A 22001-nucleotide genomic window follows, 5' to 3' on the forward strand; every position below is an offset into this window, starting at 1 on the left:
CTGGCTCTGAAGCGCCCTCTCCGATTGCATGGAGCCCGGACAGCACCGTGATTTTCCACGGATCTGAGAGCAATGAAACAATCGCTGAGATGGCTAGAGCGCCGGTGGCGGATAACTCATTCTGAAGCTGACCGGACACGAGTTAGAGCTCAATGTCGAGCCTACCAAGTGGCGGTAGCGGCAGCGGCAGCGAAAGCGAAGAAGACTTTCTTCACTGCCTCTATTGAGCTGCAGAAAACAGCAGCAGGAGACTCTTTCAGGTGGTTCGTAATTTAGCGGAACCACCTGCTACATCGGGGCCCAGCACAGGCCACATGATCTCCTGCAATGATTTTGCAAAGTTTTTTGCAGATAAAGTCGCTCAGATTTGGGAAGAGGTAGACTTCACCGTGGGAGCAGGGTCGGGGTGAGGGAGTCCTGTCTAGTCAAATTGTGTGGGATCAATTTCAATCTGTTACCTCCGAGGATGTGGACAGACTGCTTGGACGAGTGAAACCAACCACCTGTCTCCTTGATCCTTGCCCATCCTGGCTTATAAAAGCTAGCCGGGAAGGGCTGGGCGATGGGCTTCGCGGGTTGGTGAATGCTTCTCTCCGTGAGGGAGCCTTCCCAGACCTGCTGAAAGAGGCAGTTATTAAACCGCTTCTTAAAAAACCATCTTTAGATGCAGCCAATATGGCCAACTATTGCCCAGTCTCAAATCTTCCATTCTTGGGCAAGGTCAGGGCCATCCCTAGGCCTGGGCTGGTGGCGCAAGGCGCCAGGGCACCTGGCCATCAGGGGTGCAGAAGGGGCGCTGAACGCTGGTGTCTGCCTCTGCACGCCTCTGCTGTTGAGCGGCTTCAGGCGTGCGGGGAGCGCGAGCCTGGGACCACCTCTGCTGCGCCTCTGCCTCAGCTGTTGAGTGGCTTCAGGCTGCTCTCCAGAGGCACGCAGGGAGCGGGAGCCTGGGGCCGCCTGAAAAGTGCAGTGCGGCGGCCCCAGGCATGCGCTCCCCGTGCGCCTCCGGAGCTTCGCGTGGGGAGTGGGAGCCTGGGGCCACCTCCTCCGCCCCTCTCAGTTTTTGAGCGGCTTCAGGCCGCTCTCCAGAGGCACGCAGGGAGCGCGAGTCTGGGGCCCTCCTCCTCCGTGCCTCTCAGCTTTCTGCGCGCCCCTCCTGCCCGCCTCACTCACAGGGGGCGCCGGAGGGATCTTGGCACCAGGGCGCTAGATATGGTTAAGACGGCCCTGGGCAAGGTGATTGAGCGAGTGGTTGCTGAACAACTCCAGGCATGCCTGGAAGAAGCGGACCATTTGGATCCCTTCCAGTCGGGATTCAGGCCTCATCATGGGACTGGAACTGCCTTGGTTGCACTGGTTGATGATCTCCGGCGGGCTAGGGACAAAGGTGAGAGCTGTTTCCTAGTCCTGCTGGATCTCTCAGTGGGTTTTGACACCATCGACTATAACATCCTTCTGGATCATCTAGAGGGGTTGGGAGCTGGGGGCACTGTCATACAGTGGTTCCGCTCCTTCCTCCTGGGCCGTGTTCAGAAAGTGGTGGTGGGGAATGAGTGTTCAGACCCCTGGGCTCTCACTTGTGGGGTGCCTCAGGGTTCTGTCCTCTCCCCCATTCTTTTTAACATTTACATGCAGCCGCTGGGAGAGATCATCAGGGGGTTTGGGTTGGGTGTTCATCAATATGCGGATGATACCCAGCTCTACCTCTCTTTCAAATCAGAACCAGTGAAGGCGGTGAAGGTCCTGTGTGAGTGTCTGGAAGCGGTTGGAGGTTGGATGGCGGCTAACAGATTGAGGTTGAATCCTGACAAGACAGAAGTACTGTTTGTGGGGGACAGGAGGCGGGCAAGTGTGGGGGACTCTCTGGTCCTGAATGGGGTAACTGTGTCCCTGAAGGACCAGGTGCGCAGCCTGGGAGTCATTTTGGACTCACAGCTGTCCATGGAGGCGCAGGTTAATTCTATATCCAGGGCAGCTGTTTATCACCTGCATGGCTCCCAGTATGTTTCCGAGCACAATTCAAAGTATTGGTGCTGACCTTTAAAGCCCTAAATGGCCTCGGTCCAGTATACCTGAAGGAGCGTCTCCACCTCCATCGCTCTGCCCAGATACTGAGGTCCAGTGCCGAGGGCCTTCTGGCGGTTCCCTTGCTGCGAGAAGCCAAGTTACAGGGAACCAGGCAGAGGGCCTTCTCGGTAGTGGCACCCGCCCTGTGGAACGCCCTACCACCAGATGTCAAAAAGAAAAATAACTACCAGACTTTTAGAGGACATCTGAAGGCAGCCCTCTTTAGGGAGGTTTTAATGTTTAATCGATTATTTTATTTTATTTTTCTGTTGGAGACCGCCCAGAGTGGCTGGGGAAACCCAGCCAGATGGGTGGGGTATAAATAATAAATTGTTGTTGTTGCTGTTGTTCTGAATCTGGGTGCAGCATTGTTCAAAGTACCATGAATATTAGGTCAGCCTTCCACAACCTTGTTACTTCCAGATACAGTATCTTGGAATACAAATTCACCTTATCCCTGACAATTAGCCACACCTGCTGGGGCTGAGAACCAAATGACAAAACATATGGAGATCACCACATGGAGAAAGGGCGGATTAGGAGATCTTGAGCAGTACTGACAGAATCTCTCCCTTATATTTGATTATCAGTGTGTAGCCTCCATGAGCCTTAATGGCTTATCACCTTGAGCAGTTGCCTGGCAATAATCTATATATTGACCAGAGCATAACTGAATGTGGTTGGCCTTGGGCATCCACAAGCTCTATCACAGGGATGGGGAACCTGTGGAGGCCCTTCGGATGTTGCTGGGGTGCAGCTACCATCACCCCTGACCATTGGCCAAGCTAGCTGCTGAGAGCTGAAGTTCAACAAGGGCTACATGTTCCCCACCTCTGCAATCACAGTAAGTCACTTTCACTCTCCACCCACTTCCCCAATGTATTTTATTTGACATGCTATCTGCCTGCTGTTAAGAGTGTCAACAAATGTATTGCATTTAGTGTCATGGCAGCTACAGTCTTCTGTTGCATGCTGGGGTTTATCTACATCATTGTTTGCTGGCGCTTCCCACCTCTCCCCATGGTCTGGCTCAAGAGCTGCTTGCTGCCATAAGCAAGCTTATTGGTGTCAGAGGAAGAGCACCGCAGCTGTTCCATGTCATGTCATTCTGTGACTGAGTATGGTGGAGGCAGCTAACTAGAAGTCCAATCATCCTTATCCATTGACTAAGCTAGCTGGAGCTCAACAGCATTGACAGAGTAAGTAATAGCACTGTTGCAAATATCTACCCTACAAAAAAAAATACAATACACATTGTTACTTGACATCTGTGGACACTGAACATAAACTGTAATCTGAGTACCTACATGACCATCAAGCAGGGCAATAAAAGTTGGTGCAGGAAGCTAGTCCCTACTGGCTTTAGGGGTCTTTGGCAAGGCAATGTAGTACTGTAGTGGTTACAGTGCAATTTTCTCTTATTCCTGCTGGGTGCGAAGTGCAAGCCTACATTATTCAAAGCAATTGTGAAAATCACCACCTTTGCCAGCATATCTGTAATGAAAGCAACTCATTTCAGTTTTTGGGAATGTCTGACATGGGGTGCCTGGTATTGGCATTTTATTTAATGTGCCTGGAGGGCAGACCAGTTGCCAAATCCCTTCACCGTGTGCATTTTCCTGGAAATGGCACATTTTCCAGAATGTGAAGCTCCTTATTTCTTACACTATAAACTTACTAGCAAATTAATTAGGTGTGGCAGTGGATATGCTGGACAGCTGTCTTGCCTTGGTAGTGGAATGGATGAGAGCCAACAAACTGACGCTCAATCCAGATAGGATGGAGGCATTGTTAGTGGACAGTTCCCTAGACTGAATGGATGCGATAATACCTGCTTTGGATGGGGTTACACTTCTGCTGAAGGAGCAGATACATACCGGTAGCTTGGGGGTACAGGTGGATTTATACAGTAGCTATTGCTTGAGGCTCAGGTGGCCCTTGGTGGCATGGAGTGACTTCCATCAGCTTCAGCTGGTGGCCCAGCTGCACCCCTTTCTGGACAGGGATAGCCTATATTCTGTCATGTATGCTCTGGTAACTTCTAGATTAGATTTCAACACATTATATATGGAGTTGCTTCTGAAGATGGTTTTAGCATAGTACATTGATTCCGGCTCGACTGCATTGGCTGCCAATTAGTTTCCAGGCCCAATTCAAAGTGCTGGTTTTGACCTATAAAGTCTTAAATGGCTCAGGACTGTGATACCTCAAGTACTGCCTCTCTCCATATTAACTGACTTGGACCCTGCCATCATCATTTGAGGCCCTTCTTCATGTGTTTCATGTGCCTTCACCACAAGAAGTCCAGAGGATGGCAACACGGTAACAAATAGTGGCTCCCCATTTGTGGAATGCTCTCTCCATGGAGGCTTGCCTGGGACCTTCATTACATATCTTTAGGTACCAGGCAAAAAGGTTTCTCTCCAGCCAGACATTCTGCAATTAACATTCTATGTTTGTGGGGAAACTGACCAGAGTAGAGATCACCAACAGAAGCTTGGGCAATTAATGAGCTGCAAACCTGTGAACATTTTCTGAGAGTAAACCCCATGGAGCACATAAGGGGCTTGTGAGTTCCTGTACATTCTTTCTCATAGCACTGCTCATAGCACTGCTCAGTGTAACATTAAAAGGATGCAAGAGCAGCTATATTCCCTACTCCTTCAGCTAGGATTAGAGAGGAATGAAAGGGTCCCTGTCCCACCTGAGAGTTGCAAGTGGTATGGTCAAAGGCCCAGCACTGCTAATTTTTTTTAAAAATTCTGAACTGAGGAAAGCTTCACTCTGTGGCCCCCCACCTAAATGATGCCAACAAATGGATTTGCATATTTTCTCACGTTTATATATTTATTTATTTCCATTTATGAATTGCCCAATAAAAATATGTTGCATTGTGTATCCTGCATCATTTTACTATTGTGAGTATTCAACCCAATTTTGCTGGTCACAGGGAAAGGTGAGGAACTTGCAAGGCACTGGAGGCTCTCCTGCATCCCATAGAGGTCTTCCTCAGATACCCCTCTGGCTTCTGAGATTTCAGTCGAACGTTGCTTCAGTGTCTGAAAAGTATCTTCACAGCCATGAGGTGCAGTAGAAACTTGCTCAAATAGAAGAAATCAATGTGCAAACCTGTGTTGTTCCATCTTCATGAAGCTAATAGTGCTTCATGGATCACAAAAGCAGCATCCTGTCTCTTAAATACATATAACACAATTCTTACTAAGGTAACACCCACACCATCCACTTAACTGCCCCCCATCAATTTAAGGGACAAAGTTCCCCCAAAGATTCCTGGGAACCAAAGTTTGTTAAAGGACGCTGAGAGTTGTTAGGATGATCTGTACTTCCCAAAATTCTTTGGGGGAAGCTGTGGTTCTTAAAGTCATATACAAGTGCTTTAAATGTGTGGTGTGGTGTGGATGTGACCACAGGCTCTCTTTCATTATCTGAGGCTAAGAGAAACAACACAGTCACTGTAGGGGGAGACCTGAGACAGTCTTCAAGGAGCATGCTTAGGTTCTGCCACCCTGCAAGTCCATTTAAACAAAAATTAACCTTTCAGGAGGGATTTGTTGTGATACAACTGTCCTTCACCTGTCTGTGCAGAGGAATGCACACACAAACACACACAGCGAGATGTTTCCCAAGAATCCCCTCTTTTTACTCCTTTAACAAATTCCGCTACAGGAAAAACAAGAGTTTGCTGACTTTCGATACACTGGGAAGATCAGTTGCGAAGTGGTGAAACATTGCATTTCTTCTTAAGTAACTTGATTTACTGTGCACATCAGGCAAAAGTCCGGGGTTGAGGCAAAGTTGGTTATTTCAAAGTCAGAAGAATGTGGATGGACTCAGACAAAAGGGCAAACTCTTACCAAAGAAACACAATTTCAATCCAGCTGTGAATTGTGATGATCAGAAACAAAGATCTCAGACTAGTACGACGACTCTCCTCCCTGTCAACACAACAACTACTGTACATAAAAGGGGAAAAAAACCCTGTACAAAAACATTTCATTCCTTTAGCATAATGCAGTACAATACACTTAACATTTGATTTATACGATTGTCTTGGCAGGCAGAGAATTTGGAGACAAACGGGGGGGGGGGACTTTGGAAAAAATGCAACAGCAGCAAAAATTTAAAATCTTTATACATACAGTTTAGACATCTACGTAGAAAACAATCCGCTAGGAAATCTTATTGATATTTTTAATTATTACAATAATAATTAATAATAATAACAATAATAATAATATGCATGTCACACAGGTTGAATGAGAATACAGGACACTCTTAGTTCATACCAGTCCTAACCACCATCAAAGGCAGACAAATAAGCTAAGATTAAATCTGCAAGTGGCTGGTCCCCACATTTCCTGCAGATGGCTATTGAGAGTTGGCATTTCATTCCATTGTGCAAGGCTCTCATCTAGAATGTTGAGCAGGAGACTAATAATAATAGTAATAATAATGTGGAAATGCTGATATGGATTTTTTAAAAAAAACATAAGGAAAGCAAAAGCGTGGCTAAGCAGACTGCTGGCAAGCTATGGAGCAACAGATGGTAGCAGCCTTTTCCTTGGCCAACGTTTTATTTCATGCAAGAGTATGAGGATCTAAATTAAATAACCAGGGTGCAATATAGAAACAGTAGGACAGTGTGGTTCTCTTGCTTCGACACAAATGACATAAAAGGCACAAGGGAGCAAGAGAGCTGCAGTTGCAGTCTCTGAATGGGTGGCAGGGGGTGCTAATTCTCCACTGACTTACTCTATAAGAACTCAACATGGTACCCAGAAAAAAACACTTGCAAAAACAATATGGTACCCAGAGAAACAAGGCCATAACACAGTATGGAGGGAAGTCGCCATCAAAGAAAGTTGATGATTTGGAGTTTGTCTCAGTGCCAAAACAGACCATGATTTTAAACACATCACTGGCAGGTTTGTGTGCATGTGTGTGTGAACAGGAGAGGTTTTCGTTGGGGAGCCCTTTCCTTCCCTGCTGCAGTCACAATGAGACCCCCACCCCCACCCTAAAGATGCCATTAACATCAAAAGCAAAACTTCAACTTGCGGCAATGGAATCTGGTCTCCCAGACACAACAGTTTTGAAACTGTGGAGGGTAAATCTCGCCACCTTGTGTTTTAGAGCACCAACAAAAATGGCTCCCTGCCCCCACCAGTTGATGTGATTGCAAGTTCGATGTTACATCCTGCCTGCTCCCTTGATTCTCTCTGAGAATAGCTTATGGGAAATGAAAGATATTGGAGCTTACTTGTGCCTTAAGCTTCAACTCTGGAAGGTGAAGGGACCAAGGGGAAAGGTTAATAGCTTTGTGGACTGATGGCACAGGCTGAACATACCAAAAGAAGGGACTGCAAAGGGAGTAAGTGTTGACTTTTCTCCTGTTGGAGGCAAGTCTTTCAGAAGCAAAATATAAAGATTTTCTTCCATTTTTTTTTAAAGAAGCAAACTTTTGAATATGTTTTTCAGGTGCTTTCCAAATACTTAATTTTCAGAGGATATAATTTTTATCCTATTACAATATCAGAATATTTTATATATTCTGTTTACCGGTATATTGTATGAACATGCACACTCAGCATTCCCACCCTTATGGGGAGCCCTAAATTGCTGAGCCTCAACAAAGAATAAAACCACTAGTAATGAATAATGCCAACAATTTCAATTAAAACAGGGTATATACTGGGTATTTTTGTTTGTTTGCATTTGCATATAAGATTCCCTGCTCCTCCGAAAAAAATATTGTGTATCAACACAAGTTGGGAATAAAAAACAATCTGTGCAGCTGTTTTCTTTCTGATATTGCACAGTCCTTAAGGCTGGTTTTGATCTCACATTGTACATGCAGAGACTCCCACTGACTAGGGGGAAGGCAAGCTCATGTGTTGTATTGGGGCTTCACTGAGACATGAAATCAAGTGTTTTCAGGGAGGCAAGCAGATTCATCAGTGAGAAGATCAAGGCTCCTTCAACCTCTACCCCTTAGCATGACCAGCTCTATTGTTAGGAAGTGAGATGGAAGCCCCAAGTGACAAATATTGGGACAGCTCGTGGCTATTCATCCTAAGCATGCTGGGCATTCCCCATTGGTTGGTGTAAGCTACAGTTTGTCCTAGCTGCACCAAACTACCATGCTGCTTCAGATGCAGTGGAGTACCAGCACTGAAGTAACATTCAGCTCCATCTTTCCATCTTGATTTTCCCCTCCAGCAGAAACATTTCTAGGGCTAGACTTGGGAGGCCTTCCCATTGCTTTTCAAAACTCCCAACAAATCTGCACACCAGCAATTCTGTAGATGCACTGCAGTGGAGAATTAAAGCCCAGGTCTGGAAAAATTTTTTTAAATCCACCCACGACAGAAACAACTAAGAAAGCGATGAAACAGGGAGCAAAAGCAAGAAATGAGTTTGAATTTGCTAAAGCTGGGACTGCAATTTGGTCCATTGTAGAGATGGTGTGTGAGAGCCATTTAGATCCAGGTGCACACCATCTCATCTAAGTTAAGAGTCGTTTCCCATCAACTCTCTCCTTACCCCTGTAATTACTACTCTGAGGCACTTAATAAAACTTTTCTTTACTAAGTAAAGACTATGCCGTTGAGGGGCAGGGTAGAATTTGGTCCCCAAACCGTGATGTAAATATAAAGATCCCACCTGATGGGGGTAATCAGAAAACACACACACACACAATGTAATAAAAAATCGGAGGCAGTGTGCCTGGTTTTGTAGATAATCCTTGGCATACATATCCACTTGGCTCCACTACTTCTTTCTGATGGGTGCCTTTTAGCTTTAGGAAGAGACCCTTTGCTAGTGCAGGTCATTCTTCATACTAATTATGTAGTGTGTTAAACTATGTTGTATGATAAGAAGGTATGACCACAAGAGCAGGATTAGACCGAGGGCTCATTTCCCCACCAACAATTTGGTCTGCCAAATTCCACCTTGAAACCCATGAGCGGGAGGTGAAGGCAGCAGCCATTCCCTGCCTCCATCAAACACAGACGTTTTGTTTTGAAGGGTTTTCTCTGAGGTGACAAATTTCATTTGTTTCCACCACAGGCTCTCTCATGGAAGCATCACACTGTGTAAAAAAACCCTACATTTCACATTCAGCCTTGATGCTTTTTCTTCTGCAAGGGGAAAGGGAGAGGACAACGCGTGTTGGCATAATCAACCTGGAGACGGGGGACGGGGCACCACGTGGGGCTGTTTCCTCCCCATGTTGGACGACTCTGTGCCCTGCCTGAGCCTCTGCCCCCTCAGGCACATGGAAATTTCATCCTAATAAAAAATGGGTCCTTCTGAAAAGGCTTCCAGGGACTTTAATGGAAGTGATCATTGGACTTCCAAACTGATGTTGATCAGAGGATTACACAAACTGCACCTCCAGCTCCAACAGTCTAGTGTTTTGCAGTCACAGTATTATCTTGCGAGGACAAATTGCATCACAAAGAAGGAAAAACCGCCTCCTAGCACCAGCTTTGGCATTCGGCAAACCACCACAGCATTTAGAACTAGAATTTTCTGTTCCCTCCACACCATCAACTGTCCCCATATCTCACAGTTTTGCAACCCAAAACTGAAAGCCTTGGTAACAACCATGTATGCCATTTATCTTCTTCACCTTCTCTTCTTCCTCTTCCTCAGGGGATGGCATTTAAATCTCTCAGAGTGCTGCAGTGGCAGTCAAACGCCTCTTTTATTTTCATGACTGTTGAACATCCTAGAGCAGGGGTTCCCAAACTAAGGCCCGGGGGCCGGATGTGGCCCAATCGCCTTCTAAATCTGGCCCGCGGACGGTCCAGGAATCAGCATGTTTTTACATGAGTAGAATGTGTTCTTTTATTTAAAATGCATCTCTGGGTTATTTGTGGGGCGTAGGAATTTGTTCATATATTTTTTTCAAAATATAGTCCGGCCCCCCACAAGGTCTGAGGGACAGTGGACAGGCCCCCTGCTGAAAAAGTTTGCTGACCCCTGTCCTAGAGCTATAGACTCAAGAGTGAAAACTACCAAGAAAGCGTGGCTCCAACATGCCTTATCTGAATGTGATCACCACATTCACCAGCAGAGCCCCACCACCTACTCACAGCTTTGCTTCTGCATGACACATCACTGTGCTCTCACTTTGATTTCAGCAGTTTATCTCTGAGACAGGTGAGGATTTCGTAAGTCACAGATTGCAGATAGCATTATACAATGCTGCCTCTGTCATGTGGTTATGATGTGGCAATGATGGCAGATCCTAACAGGCATATATTATGGGCAGCGATGATCTACCTTTGGCAGTAGACCAGAGGCAGTAGCTGTTTCCATCTAATGAGGGAGAGTCATTAAACATAAAGCACAGAAAACTGGCAAGAAGAGGTCAGGAACAGGAGTGAAACAGTCCTCTTCCAGACTCTTGCCTTCAAGATCTAGGCAGGAAAATGGGGGGGGGGCATTTTCTCTGAAGATTTGCAACATCAAAACAGCCCTGACATGGGGAACTGCAGGCTTGGCTTCAAGGATAAAGCTACTGTTTTGGATCCCAGACTAGCATATTGTGTGTTTGGGGATTATTTCAGCAAGTGGAGGGTAAGATTCATAGCAAAGTTCAAAGACTGCTCGTGGAAATATATGATAAAAATTGAAAGCATAATTGTAAGTATTTATATAGTGCCTTACATGCATTATCTTGTAAATCATACAACAATCCTGAAAGGCAGGGCGGTAGACCTGATATTGCAAATTGACTGGGGGAAGGGGAAAGCTTTAGACTAATATCTAGCTATTGAGTTTGTGGCTGAGGTGAGGTCTGAAGGGAGGGCTTCTCAGTCCTGAACTCAGTCTCCTAACCAATACACTACAACTAGATTTTCTCTCTTTTAAAAGTCCTGCATATCTTGTGAATACATAATATATCCAGGAATATCAGTTTGGAACACAAAAGGGCAGCTAGGTGGGTGGGAGAAGCGTACACATGATTCCCCCTCCTCTCTCACTCTCTAAATGGTCTTTATAGGGAAGGACCCAATTGATTTTGATACCTCCATGGGTTAGTTGAGTGGATGAGGCCCAAGCAACTTACAGATGGCTAATACTCTGAGTAAATTACCTTAAGAAGAGAGGCAATACGGTAGAACATAATAAGAGCCCTGCTGGATGAGGCCAGGACCCGAGCACAAGAGCATCCTCCCTCCTGGGTTTCCAGAATCTGGTATTCAGAAGCAGAGCTGCCTCTGATCGTGAAGGCTGAGCACAGCCCTCATGGCTAGTAGCCATGGATAGCCCTATCCTATCCTCTAGGTTGGCGGCCATCACTGCCTCCTGTGGGAGAAAACTCCATTGTTTAACAATGCACTGCATGAAGAAGGACTTTCTTTTTATATGTCAGTAGCTTTCTGAATCCAGCAGCACTCAGTGGCTACATTAAACAAATGTCCCTTGACAAGGAGATAAGGCTTCTGAGGCACTGCCAAGTTCTGGTAGATTCAGAAAGGGTTCCCACTATTTAATACTGTCTCTGCCACATACATTCTTGGCATAACAACCAACCCACTGGGAGTTTCTGGGGGCTTGTTTCCATTCTGTACTGTGGATGAAATGTGGCTTCCCAGGTGCCTGGAATTGAGGCTCTTCCTGCCCTCAATACAGCCCACCTCTCTGAAATATGACTGTTATCACAGTGGGTGTGCAGAGCACAAGGTCTCAGAAAGGGTATAATGGTTGGGTCCCAGCTCTCATTGTGGTGGGGGAATTTATTGTAAACTGCACCATTTCAGAAGGTGGGGTGGGGCGGAGGAGGTTCATTTGGGTTGAACGCCCATGGATAGCAAATAATTCAAAACAGAAAAACAGAAGAAGTGTCAAGGAATTACAGTTCCAGCCTTGTCTTCCTTTAACATCTACCATACTTATCTGTATTTTCTATTTTCCCCATCTGTGATATTAAAAGGCATTCAATCATGGGACCACCTGCTGAGGTCTGGAGTGTGGTACAGTCCCCACACAAGCTGACCACCTTGTTTGCAGTCTACAGAGGAGGTCAGTTCACAAACACTACTGGGCGCAAAAAGAAGGATGTCGGGACAAAAAGCAGGTGGTGCAGAAGCTCAGCTTGCAGAGTCTATATGCAGTATGGGATCATGGATTGCACCCTGCCTGCACACCCCAGCCAAGCAAGCTTGTCCTAGCAGACAGCCACATACTGAATGACCTGCCCATTAAGCCCAATGTTTGTAGCCCTAAATATGCTGATTGTGTCCCAGATCCGGTTTTTCCTTTGATTTTTATGATAGGCTTTCCCCACGTTATTCCACACCCAGCTCACCTTCCCCAGTTCAAAAGCAGGAAAAAGCAGGTTGGAGAGAAACATTTTTGTTTTGTTCACTCCTTATTTATCAGTATTGCATTATATCTATTCCACCTTTTCTCCAAGGAGCTCAAGGTGCTGCCTCACAGCAACCCTGTGAGATGGGTAAGGCTCGGAGACAGTGGCTGGCTCAAGGTCACATACAGTGAGTTTTCATGGCTGATGTTAACCCAGATCCTAGTCCACTTAATATCCCTCTATCTTATTCCATACTCTCGAAATAAAGATGCAGACATGAAAAGGCGTGATTTCAACCATATGCAGCTGAAGGGAGGCGTGCTGAAATAGTGCAAGTCAAATCCAAGCAAGGCAGAGAATTTAAAGGCACTCTTTGTGCCAGGTCTGCTTGGGGTTACCTGGCGTATAAAGAACTTTTAAGCTCTGCTTTGCTTGAGGTCTAAGGCCTGCTCAGTGCGCTGGCTCAGGAATGCTTGCATAAGATTTCACAGTGCCATCTGAGTCCCTGCAAGATCTCATGCAAGCATCCTTAACCTTCCAGAGCTTGCCTGCTGAGAGGGCCTTACCTGGCAGAAAACAGCTTCTAAGCTTTCTACCTTGCTTCCCAGGCAAGGCCCACTTGGCACGTGGGCTCTGGGAGTATGGACGGGTTCTTCCTCTCCCTACCACTCACTTACACCTCCAAGGGTTTGAGTATACATGATTTTCATGTATACACAGAACCCTTGGAACTGAACCCCCACATATGAACACCCGAACAGACCTTTCCCAGGAGGTAGGTGACACTGGATGGAGAAGTCAAAGGTGAGTAAGCAGAAAGACATCAGTGCATGACCCAACACAAAATCTCAGCTGGGGTTAAAGCAAAGTTTTTATTTTGGCAAATGCCTGGCTGCCTTCGGGAGCTTCTACAACAATGACCCCAGACCGAACCATAAGAAACATGATGATTAGCTACCTTTGCAAGGGGATTAAGGAACAACTTTTGCCACACAAAGATTACCCTGATCCAGGGAACTCCCAAGTATAACAGAAGCCTGTGCACATGTCGGCTGCTGTTCACAGGAAGAAGAGTCTGTTCCTAGGAGACCAATCTTCATGCTTCCAAATGGAGATGCCTGTGAAGACCCACATGTGGCAACAAGCTGCTGGTCCTCCCCCCCCCCCAGCCCCACTCGCAGAGGGTTCTTGGGCACCCAACACAATTCTGCATGCAGAAAATCTGTTTCCACACATGGGTTGCAGATTCTGCATTGGAATGAATGCCTCAAGTCCTTGTGCAAAGAGGAGGGAGGTTTCATTAACCTCAAACTACTCTAGTCGAAACAATCTTGGAGAGAAATGCACATACCAATTCCTATGAAACAGTCCTCCTTGAGGCCCAAATGCAATATTTCTAGTAAAAGAATTATTCTAAATCTGGTCCTGTATGAAATCTGCAAGTCAGAAGGGTGGCGGCTTTGAAGATAATGAGTTATTAATGGAGAGAGATAAACTACATTTTGCCAAACTGGAAGTATTATTGAGTTGGACATCACCACCCACACTTTCAAGAGTTAAATCTGTTTTCCTATGTAATGGAACCCACTCAGGCAATGGTTGGAGAACACTATTCTGAAAACACTGGACTGCATACCTTGAGAGAAGCAATATCTGCCACAGGGACTGTTGAATTGGAGGAAGCAGAGAGGGATCCTTTTGACAGATGGATGTATTTAGTAAAGTAGGTGGCAAAAAAAGTTATCTGAAAAAGGCTGTTAGGAAAAACCAAGTACGCTTTCTTACAATTTCAGAGTCAGAATCAAAAGAAAAAAACATGATTCAGAATTTACCTTTTTTAGCCTCCTTGAGTGTTTCAGACTTTTGAGAATTTGGCTGATACAAAATTAACTCCCAAAGGATCTCACAGTGAGATTAAACTCCACTTTCAAGGCAAGATATCCAAGCATGGCTTTAGGATTTTGGTGGTGGAGAGGAGGGGGCTGGACTGAGGAAATCTATGTTAAAAACTTTTAACACCTTCCTATGTGTAATCCATTGCTGTGCCAACGATCATAGCAGGGCAAACAAGTTATAGCGCTACAAGAATTCTCTCAAGGGAGAGAGCCAAACAGAATCAACTTGAAAGGTGAAGCTGTCCAATCAGGATTGTCCTTACTTGACCAGTCCTTGCCTACAATCGAAGAAGCTTGATTCCTCTTCGGGAAGGGCTGGGCTCAGGTACAGTGCCAGAGAATGCTGGTGGTGACAGTGTGTGCACCAGGGCACTGGGAGATTTGAATGATGGCTTTACATGTGGGCCTCCATGGCTGGAGAACCAGGGAGAAGCTCTCCATTCATAATGGTCTCTGAAACCAGCATCTTGTCTTTCCCAGAATCCAGCCGCTTCTTCCTGAGCTGTCTTTGATGAATCAGAGGAACAAGAGACAGAACCAGACCCCCAACAATGGGAGGAACGCCAGCAAAATAGAAGGCGAGGTGGTAATTCTGAAAATGTTCACCGAGATATCCTACAAAACAGGAGAGAATGGTTTTATCACCAGCTTTTGCCAACCTGGTGCCTTCCACCTGTTTTGGAATGCACTCATGGCTGTGCCACTTGGACAGCGTTCCAAATTCCCCAGGTGCCAGGCACATTTTGCTACTGGTGCAGGTCCAATTGCGACTACATGGAGATTTCTGGGCTATAAGGCAAGAGCCCAGTATGAGTCTGCACACCCTTTATCAATTGCTTATGCCCCTGCAGGGAGAAGTTCTGTTGGACGTTCCAAAAACCATTTACTTAGATAAGGTAACCCAGCCTGACAATTCACTTACCTGCAATTGGGGGACCTGCTGTCATTGGAATGGCCATAAGTCCCAAGAGATAACCAATGGCTTGAGATGCCTGCATGGGCCCAACCAGCTCAAAAGCAATGGGAGCCATAATGGTTATGAAGAGTCCATCACAAAGTCCAAGGAAAAGGCAGACAATAATGACCCCCCAAAACTCTTGGCACTGTGGGATCATCATGCACATTATACCCAAGAGTATAAAGGAGGCAACCTGAGGAGACAAAAAACTGATGTCATTCAGGCAACAAACTTGGAGCGATTCCACCACGCCCAAGGGGATTAAAAGACTGGAAGGACTGCAAACTAGGAATAGCACTGAAGAGGAAGGGTGGCTGATTTGTGTATTCTCAGGGCCCAGTGACTCTATCCTCATCAGTGATCTGGGGGCCAGACAACTCACCCCTCTCACAGATGCTCCAGTTAAATATTAAAAGTATCACCAGTAGGAAGGGCTTAAATGCACAGAGCACCTGCACTCTGAAGGCAGGAGGTCACTGACTGGGCCATGAAGAAATGGACGGCCTTCCCAAAAGATTCTTTGAAGAGGCGGACTGGAAGTGGTCCTTCAATACTATAAATGCTGTAACAACTCAGAGATTCATTGCCTACCTGTAGGTAAATCTTCTTTGGCCCATGGATGAGATCACTTATTGGCCCTGAAGCCAAACGCCCAACCCCTGATGTAGCTCCAATGCAAAGCAGCAGAATCCATGCCCTTTCTGTTTCCTTGAACTCCTCTTCCACGTACTTCACCTAGGAAAGTGAGGAGATAGAGGGAACAAGGACATCAGGTGTGCATTTGTTACAGTGGGCTTCACCTGCAGGAGCTTGAAGCAAAAGCAACCCCTGGGACCTCCTGTGTGAATGGACCACAGCAGCAGAGACAATGTTTGGGTTAGCAGTGAATTATGGATTGAGGAGCTCCAACGATCTGCCTCACTAGCAAGGCTGTCCGTTGCTCTGAATTAATTTTTTTGCCACAGTCACCCCTTATATGCTAAGCATTGTAACAATAGCACCTTCAATGATCAAGTGTTGACGCAGATCCTATCTTTTTATTTCATTCATAATGTTTGATGTTTATTTTCTTCCTCTCCTTCGCAGCATCGTCTGGGCCCTGAGGACCAGAAAGTTGTCAATCATGAGAATGGCTCCATGAAACAAAAGCATGTGCCACTCGGATTTTGGCTCCCCAGAGAGGTATAGTTTGGCACCATGACTGGGACAGCTTGCATACAATCCTTTGTCTTGTACTGAGCCTTTAGGAACTGGAAGCTGAAGTCTAGCCTAAGGGGACCTTTGGAACCAGAGACCCTTAAAGCAGCTCCACATGGTGACTCACCCACCTCACAGTCATAATGTGATGTTCCTATCACCACATGTTAAGGGGGAGGTAAATTGGGTGGTTAATGTGCATAACAACTGGGCCTCATGGAGTATGTGCACATAATCCAGCCATGAAGAGGGAAGGGTATAATTTCCTGGTCAACATATGTAAGCCCCAGCATCCCTTAGAGAACATCTATATATATATACATAAACAAAAAATTGTACATTCACCAGTCATTATGCATAATCCCAACAGGTCTTGGGGAATATGCATATATCGATTTTGCACACTCTCTGGCCATAATCTATAATCTCCAACAGGCTTTGAAGAATGTGCAATGCCCTACCCTGTCCTAGAAGGTTCCCACATGGTACACTATGCAGGCACAACATCTCCTTGGGTTTCTGCAGAGAGAAAATGAAGTACAGTGGTGCCTCGCTTAACGAATGCCCTGCTTAACGAAATTTCTCCTTAACGAAAGGATTTTTCGAACGGAGGTTGCCTCGCTAGATGAATTTGTTTTATGAAAAATTCGTCTAGCGAATCGCGGTTTCCCAAGGGAATGCATTGAAATTCAATTAATGCGTTCCTATGGGCAAAAAAAAAATTCAAAAAAATTCAGTGCATTCCTATGGGATTCGCTAGACGAACTTTTCATTATAAGAAAAGACCCGTGGAACGAATTAAATTCGTCTAGCGAGGCACCACTGTACTGTATATATCAATTAGCACACTGAAGGGGATCTTGAAGGGATTCTGAAAGACTTTTGATGCCCTACTCAGTTGCCCAGTACACAATCCTGGGATTCCACACCAGAGTGATAGGAAGGGCAGCAAAGTCCTTGCATGGCTGTTTGGTTGGGGCTGATGGGAGTTGCAGCCCAAAACATCTGGAAGGCATCTGCTTTGGAAAGGCTTAAAAGACAAGCTTGTTTCTAACCAACCACTTTAATGGCAAAAAAGCAGAAATTTCACTTTAAAAATGGATGACAATGCCTAGGATATAGTGCTCAATCCTATTGAAGAAGTATTTTCAGTTGCCGTGATTAGAATAGAATAAATAAATAGAATAGAATAAATATTTATTGTCATTGTCCCCTTGCGGGAACAACGCAATTTCTCGGTTGCTATATCAACTCAACTCAAATAAGACACTCCACATATATTAAAATACTAATAAGCGCAATACAATACAGAACAATATAACAAATAAATAAGATGACTTCAAATCTCACATCACTGAATAAATTAACCTCCAGCAGCAGGAGAACAGCAACACCCAAAACAAGTACAGAGCAGGTGAAACTGCTCCCCCTGAAATTAGAGGAGAGGTGCTGGACCATTCTTGGAGGACCCTGGACTCACCTACCACAACTTTACAGCAGCTGGCCTTAATGCCAGACTCCTGGGTGGGGTGGGGAGATTTAAAAGAAGAAAAATGGGTTAATGTGAGTGATTTTGGGGCTAGGGAGGATATTGTTGCTGTTACTATTTATTGCATTTATATCCACCTTTTCTTCCAAGGAGTTTAAAGCAGCTTACATGGTTCTCCCCCCTCATTTAAACTCCACAACAACCCTGTGACGTAGGTTAGGCTGAGGTACAGTGACTGGTCCAAGGTCACCCAGTGAGATTCATGGCTCTGTGGGGATTCAAACCCTGGTCTCCCAGGTCCTAGTCCAACACTCTTGGTGTTGAGTTTTTATTTTTATCTGCTAGTCAGTAGGTTGGAGTCTTGTTTTGTTTACTGTTAACATGCTGTCAAAGTATTCTAGCACTGTTATGGGGGAGGCTGGTGCTGTTGTTGCTTGTTCTTCTTTTCCTGATATGTTGTAGAAGTTTAGCAAGCAAACAAATGGGAAAGATGATATCTGCTTTGTGACTTACAGCATCTCATGTCACTCAGCACTAAGCAAAGAGAACTGTTTTCCTTCACTTTAACTACAGTGCTGGATCCATTGATGAGGCAGCAGAATGCTCTCAAGATGTTGAGTTTCAGGATAGCTCTTATGTTTCCAACTTGGCTGACTTTCAATGAACTATTTTTGGTGGCTTGTAATAACAGGGAAGTCTCTCAAGCACTGGCATGCAATAAAGAATCTGTGTAACCCGCAATTGTAATTATGAAATTTCCCTCAGTGGCAATGTACCAATTTTACAGTCTCACCAGGTAGGAGGAAAGTCAGCCAATCCGAATTAGTCTCACAATCTTCCCTCCTGCTCAGATTGGCTGTGTTCCTGTGGAGCTTCCTCATCAAAAACTAATCACACTGGCATCTGAACCACCTTCACCATCCCTCACTCCCTTATATCAACCTTTCCCGGCCCCCAACTGTCTCCTCCTCCTCTCACCAGATGCATGTAAGGTACAAAGTACCCCAGAACGGCAGTCGCAATCCCAAAAGCCCAGATCCGGTAGGTCTTTTTCCTGAAGACCCTCAGGCTGAAATACTTCCGCATCTGCGATGCACACTGCTGCCGCCAGCTCCGGCTGTCTAGCTTCACGTGCTCCACATCGTGGGGGTCAGAGGTCGAAGGGAACATGGGGCGGAAAGTTAGGGACAAGAAGATCTGGACGAGCATAAAGGCGCTGAGAACTTGGAAAGTGTGGGCCAGCCCAATGGCCCTTCCAACAATCTTCAAGAGGAAGGGAAGGCCCATGGAGAAGACGCAGCTGCCAGCCGTCACCAGGCCATTAGCCAAGCCTAGGCGCCGCTTGAAGTAGTGACCAAGGATGACCAGAGATGGCTGGAAGGCAAAGGAGCTGCCACAGCCGAAGAGGATTCCGTAAGTGAAATAACGGACTTCAAGAGACCTGTTGGAAACAAATAAACAACAGTTACTTTCCATCATCGGCACCGTCATGTCGTAGTTCTCACGCCATCTGATGAAGCCTATTTTATTCTGACAGGCCTTTAGGAACTGACTGTTATTTTTTAAAGAAAGGGCTTTCAATAGTGCTGTGCTGTTTTTATTATCTGTATTCTAATATATTTGATTTTAATATTGTTTTAATCCTGTTAGGGTTCAATTATCTTTCAATTATTATCTTTTATATGTTTTCAGCTTTTCTGTAATTTATCTGTTTTGTCTGAATTTGTGTAAGCTGCCTTGAGTTTGGGGGAAAACGAGGGTTGTTGTTGGGGAAAGGAGGGATGTTGTTGTTGTTGTTGTTGTTGTTGTTGTTGTTGTTGTTGTTGTTTACCCACTCCTCACCCCAAGGTCTCAGGGTGAGTTACAACAATTAAAACACAACATTAAAAAAACTATTTCAAATGACTTGCAATCATAGAAATAAAGGGGGGGACTAAAAACATACACCTCACATGTACAAAGCCAGGGCAAAAAGGTGTGTCTTCAGCATTCGTCGAAAGCTCTACAATGAGGGTTTCAGATGCACCTCAGGTAGGTGGGGACATCTTTAAACTTACTAAACCTAAGTTTAACAACTTAGGTTTAGTAAACTTAATCAAAGTAAAAGGAAAATAGGGAATATCAGATAAGCACATTAAAAACAGATTCAAGGATACAGTACTGTATCATAAAAGGGCTCTTCTCAAACATACCATCTTAATCTAAGCTGAACACACACCCTAAAGGAAAGAAGAGCACCTCATCCAGCCAATGATGTTACTCAAATGCCCAGGGGAGCAAAAATTTATTTGCCTGGTGCTGAAAAGATGAGGAAGTTGGCACCAGGCAGGGCTCCCCGAGGAGAGTATTCTATAGACTGGGGTAGCTGTTGTGGTGCTACGACAGAAATCTGAGTTTATCTCTGACATCAGACTCATCCTGCTCTGGTCCACAGAGCCTTCCTCTTTTATGTAGACATATCTGCACTACAACACTGGGAGTTATAGTTTGGTAAACTGTTGTGTTGAGAATCCCTAATCTCTAATCTTCGCTCCCCCCCACAGCTCTTGATGCAGAACTACAGATACCAGGATTACCTGCGGAGAAGGAATGGCTATTCAGTCAGCTTGCAGTGCAGGAATGGAGCAGGGCAATGGCAGCCCTGCTTGCAAGCACCTCAGAGGTTAGCAATCTCTACCAGCATCACTCCAATACTTTCAACTACTAAGACTTTTAAAAAAAAGTAATAACAAGATGGCTGCCAGAAGGAGATGCCATTCATCTCAGAAGGATAACCATACAGCTTCATCCGCTCTGCATTTCAGCAGAAGGCTGAACAAAGTCCTGTCTGTTGATCTTGTAATGTACTGTGGAAGGAAATTGGCTTAAAAAAAACATCTTATTCTTTTCTAAAAACAGAACATTCATAAATTGCTCCTAATAAGGCAGGTATAGGTGGTCCTCCCACAAGAAATGAGGCAAGAGGAAATTAATAAAATGTTTATGAGGGTATCATTTATTCCATGACATGCCTTTCTCCTTGGCTACTCAAGCACAAAGAGACACACAATTTCTACCTGATGCTATTCAAAGGCTGTCCTGAAAGCCAATTTTCAGTTCTTCCAGAACCACATCAGAGACACCTTGGGAGAAGCACAACATCAGAGCCACTAAAAACTTCAGCGCTCAGCTACTTCAAAGGCGAAACTCTTCTCTGGACTATAAAAATGCAAACTGTACTGTGCCAATGTGCAGAGATGGAGAACAGATCCCAGAACAGATTCAGATCTCCACTCACTTCTTCCCTCACAGCTCAGCTTTCAAAAATGAAAGTTTTCAAGGCTAGCTGAAATGAAGTCAACGCCCCGTATCAGAATCAAGCAAAGCACAGATTTTAGGCTCATTGGGAAGGATGCCCTCCATGCCACTCCTCCTTCAGTGAGTCTACCTCCTCATTGCAGCAGGTTCTTAGCAGACCCCCCTGCTGTGGTGCAGGTGTTTGGCAGATTCTCAAATATTCTGTGCAACCCTCGGCAAAATTCTGTGCAGTCCTTGATCTATTGGCCCTTTGGGAAAGTGTCTTCCAAGTAAATGATTTTGCTTAGTTTTCTTGAGATGACAAAGCCATAGCTAAGCCTAATTTGCCATCTCAGAACATGATCTGAATCCCCTGACAAAGCAGCACAAGTCTGTTGACCATGGGGTATGTGTATTCTTTTTCTTTTTCTTATTACCTGCCCTTCCCAGGGTGGGTTGCAGTAATTAAGGCACAATACTACTATTAAAAACAAAACTACACATTATTAAAAAACAGTTTAAAACAACTTAAAATTATAAGTTGGTCCCTAAAAAGATGTATCTCGAGTGTCAAAAGTCTGAGTGAAGAGATGCGTCTTCAGCATCGTTTGGAAGCTGTATAATGAGGGGGCCAGATGCACCTTCACGAGTTCCACAGTTGAGGAGCTGCCATGGAAAATGCACTCTCCTGGGCCACAAAACACAGAGCCTCCAAGTGTCCCTGTTTTCCAGGGACAGTCCCATATTTACAGAGGATGCCACACTTCTGATTTG

General features: G+C 45.3%; 1 protein-coding gene across 1 annotated transcript in view; it reads right to left on the reverse strand.

Moving 5' to 3' along the window:
* Window positions 1-5772: 5772 nt before the first annotated feature.
* SLC16A2 (solute carrier family 16 member 2) overlaps window positions 5773-22001 on the reverse strand; it is a 103762-nt gene continuing 87533 nt past the window's right edge. The window contains exons 3-6 of the mRNA XM_035113528.2: window positions 18930-19392; window positions 15857-16000; window positions 15230-15458; window positions 5773-14922 (exon numbers count right to left, since the gene is read on the reverse strand). Coding sequence (XP_034969419.1) covers window positions 14702-14922; window positions 15230-15458; window positions 15857-16000; window positions 18930-19392 — 1057 coding nt within the window. The 3' untranslated portion in view covers window positions 5773-14701. The remainder of the gene's footprint in view (window positions 14923-15229; window positions 15459-15856; window positions 16001-18929; window positions 19393-22001) is intronic.

The sequence above is a fragment of the Zootoca vivipara genome, chromosome Z, assembly GCF_963506605.1.
Source record: "Zootoca vivipara chromosome Z, rZooViv1.1, whole genome shotgun sequence".
Lineage (NCBI taxonomy): Eukaryota > Metazoa > Chordata > Lepidosauria > Squamata > Lacertidae > Zootoca > Zootoca vivipara.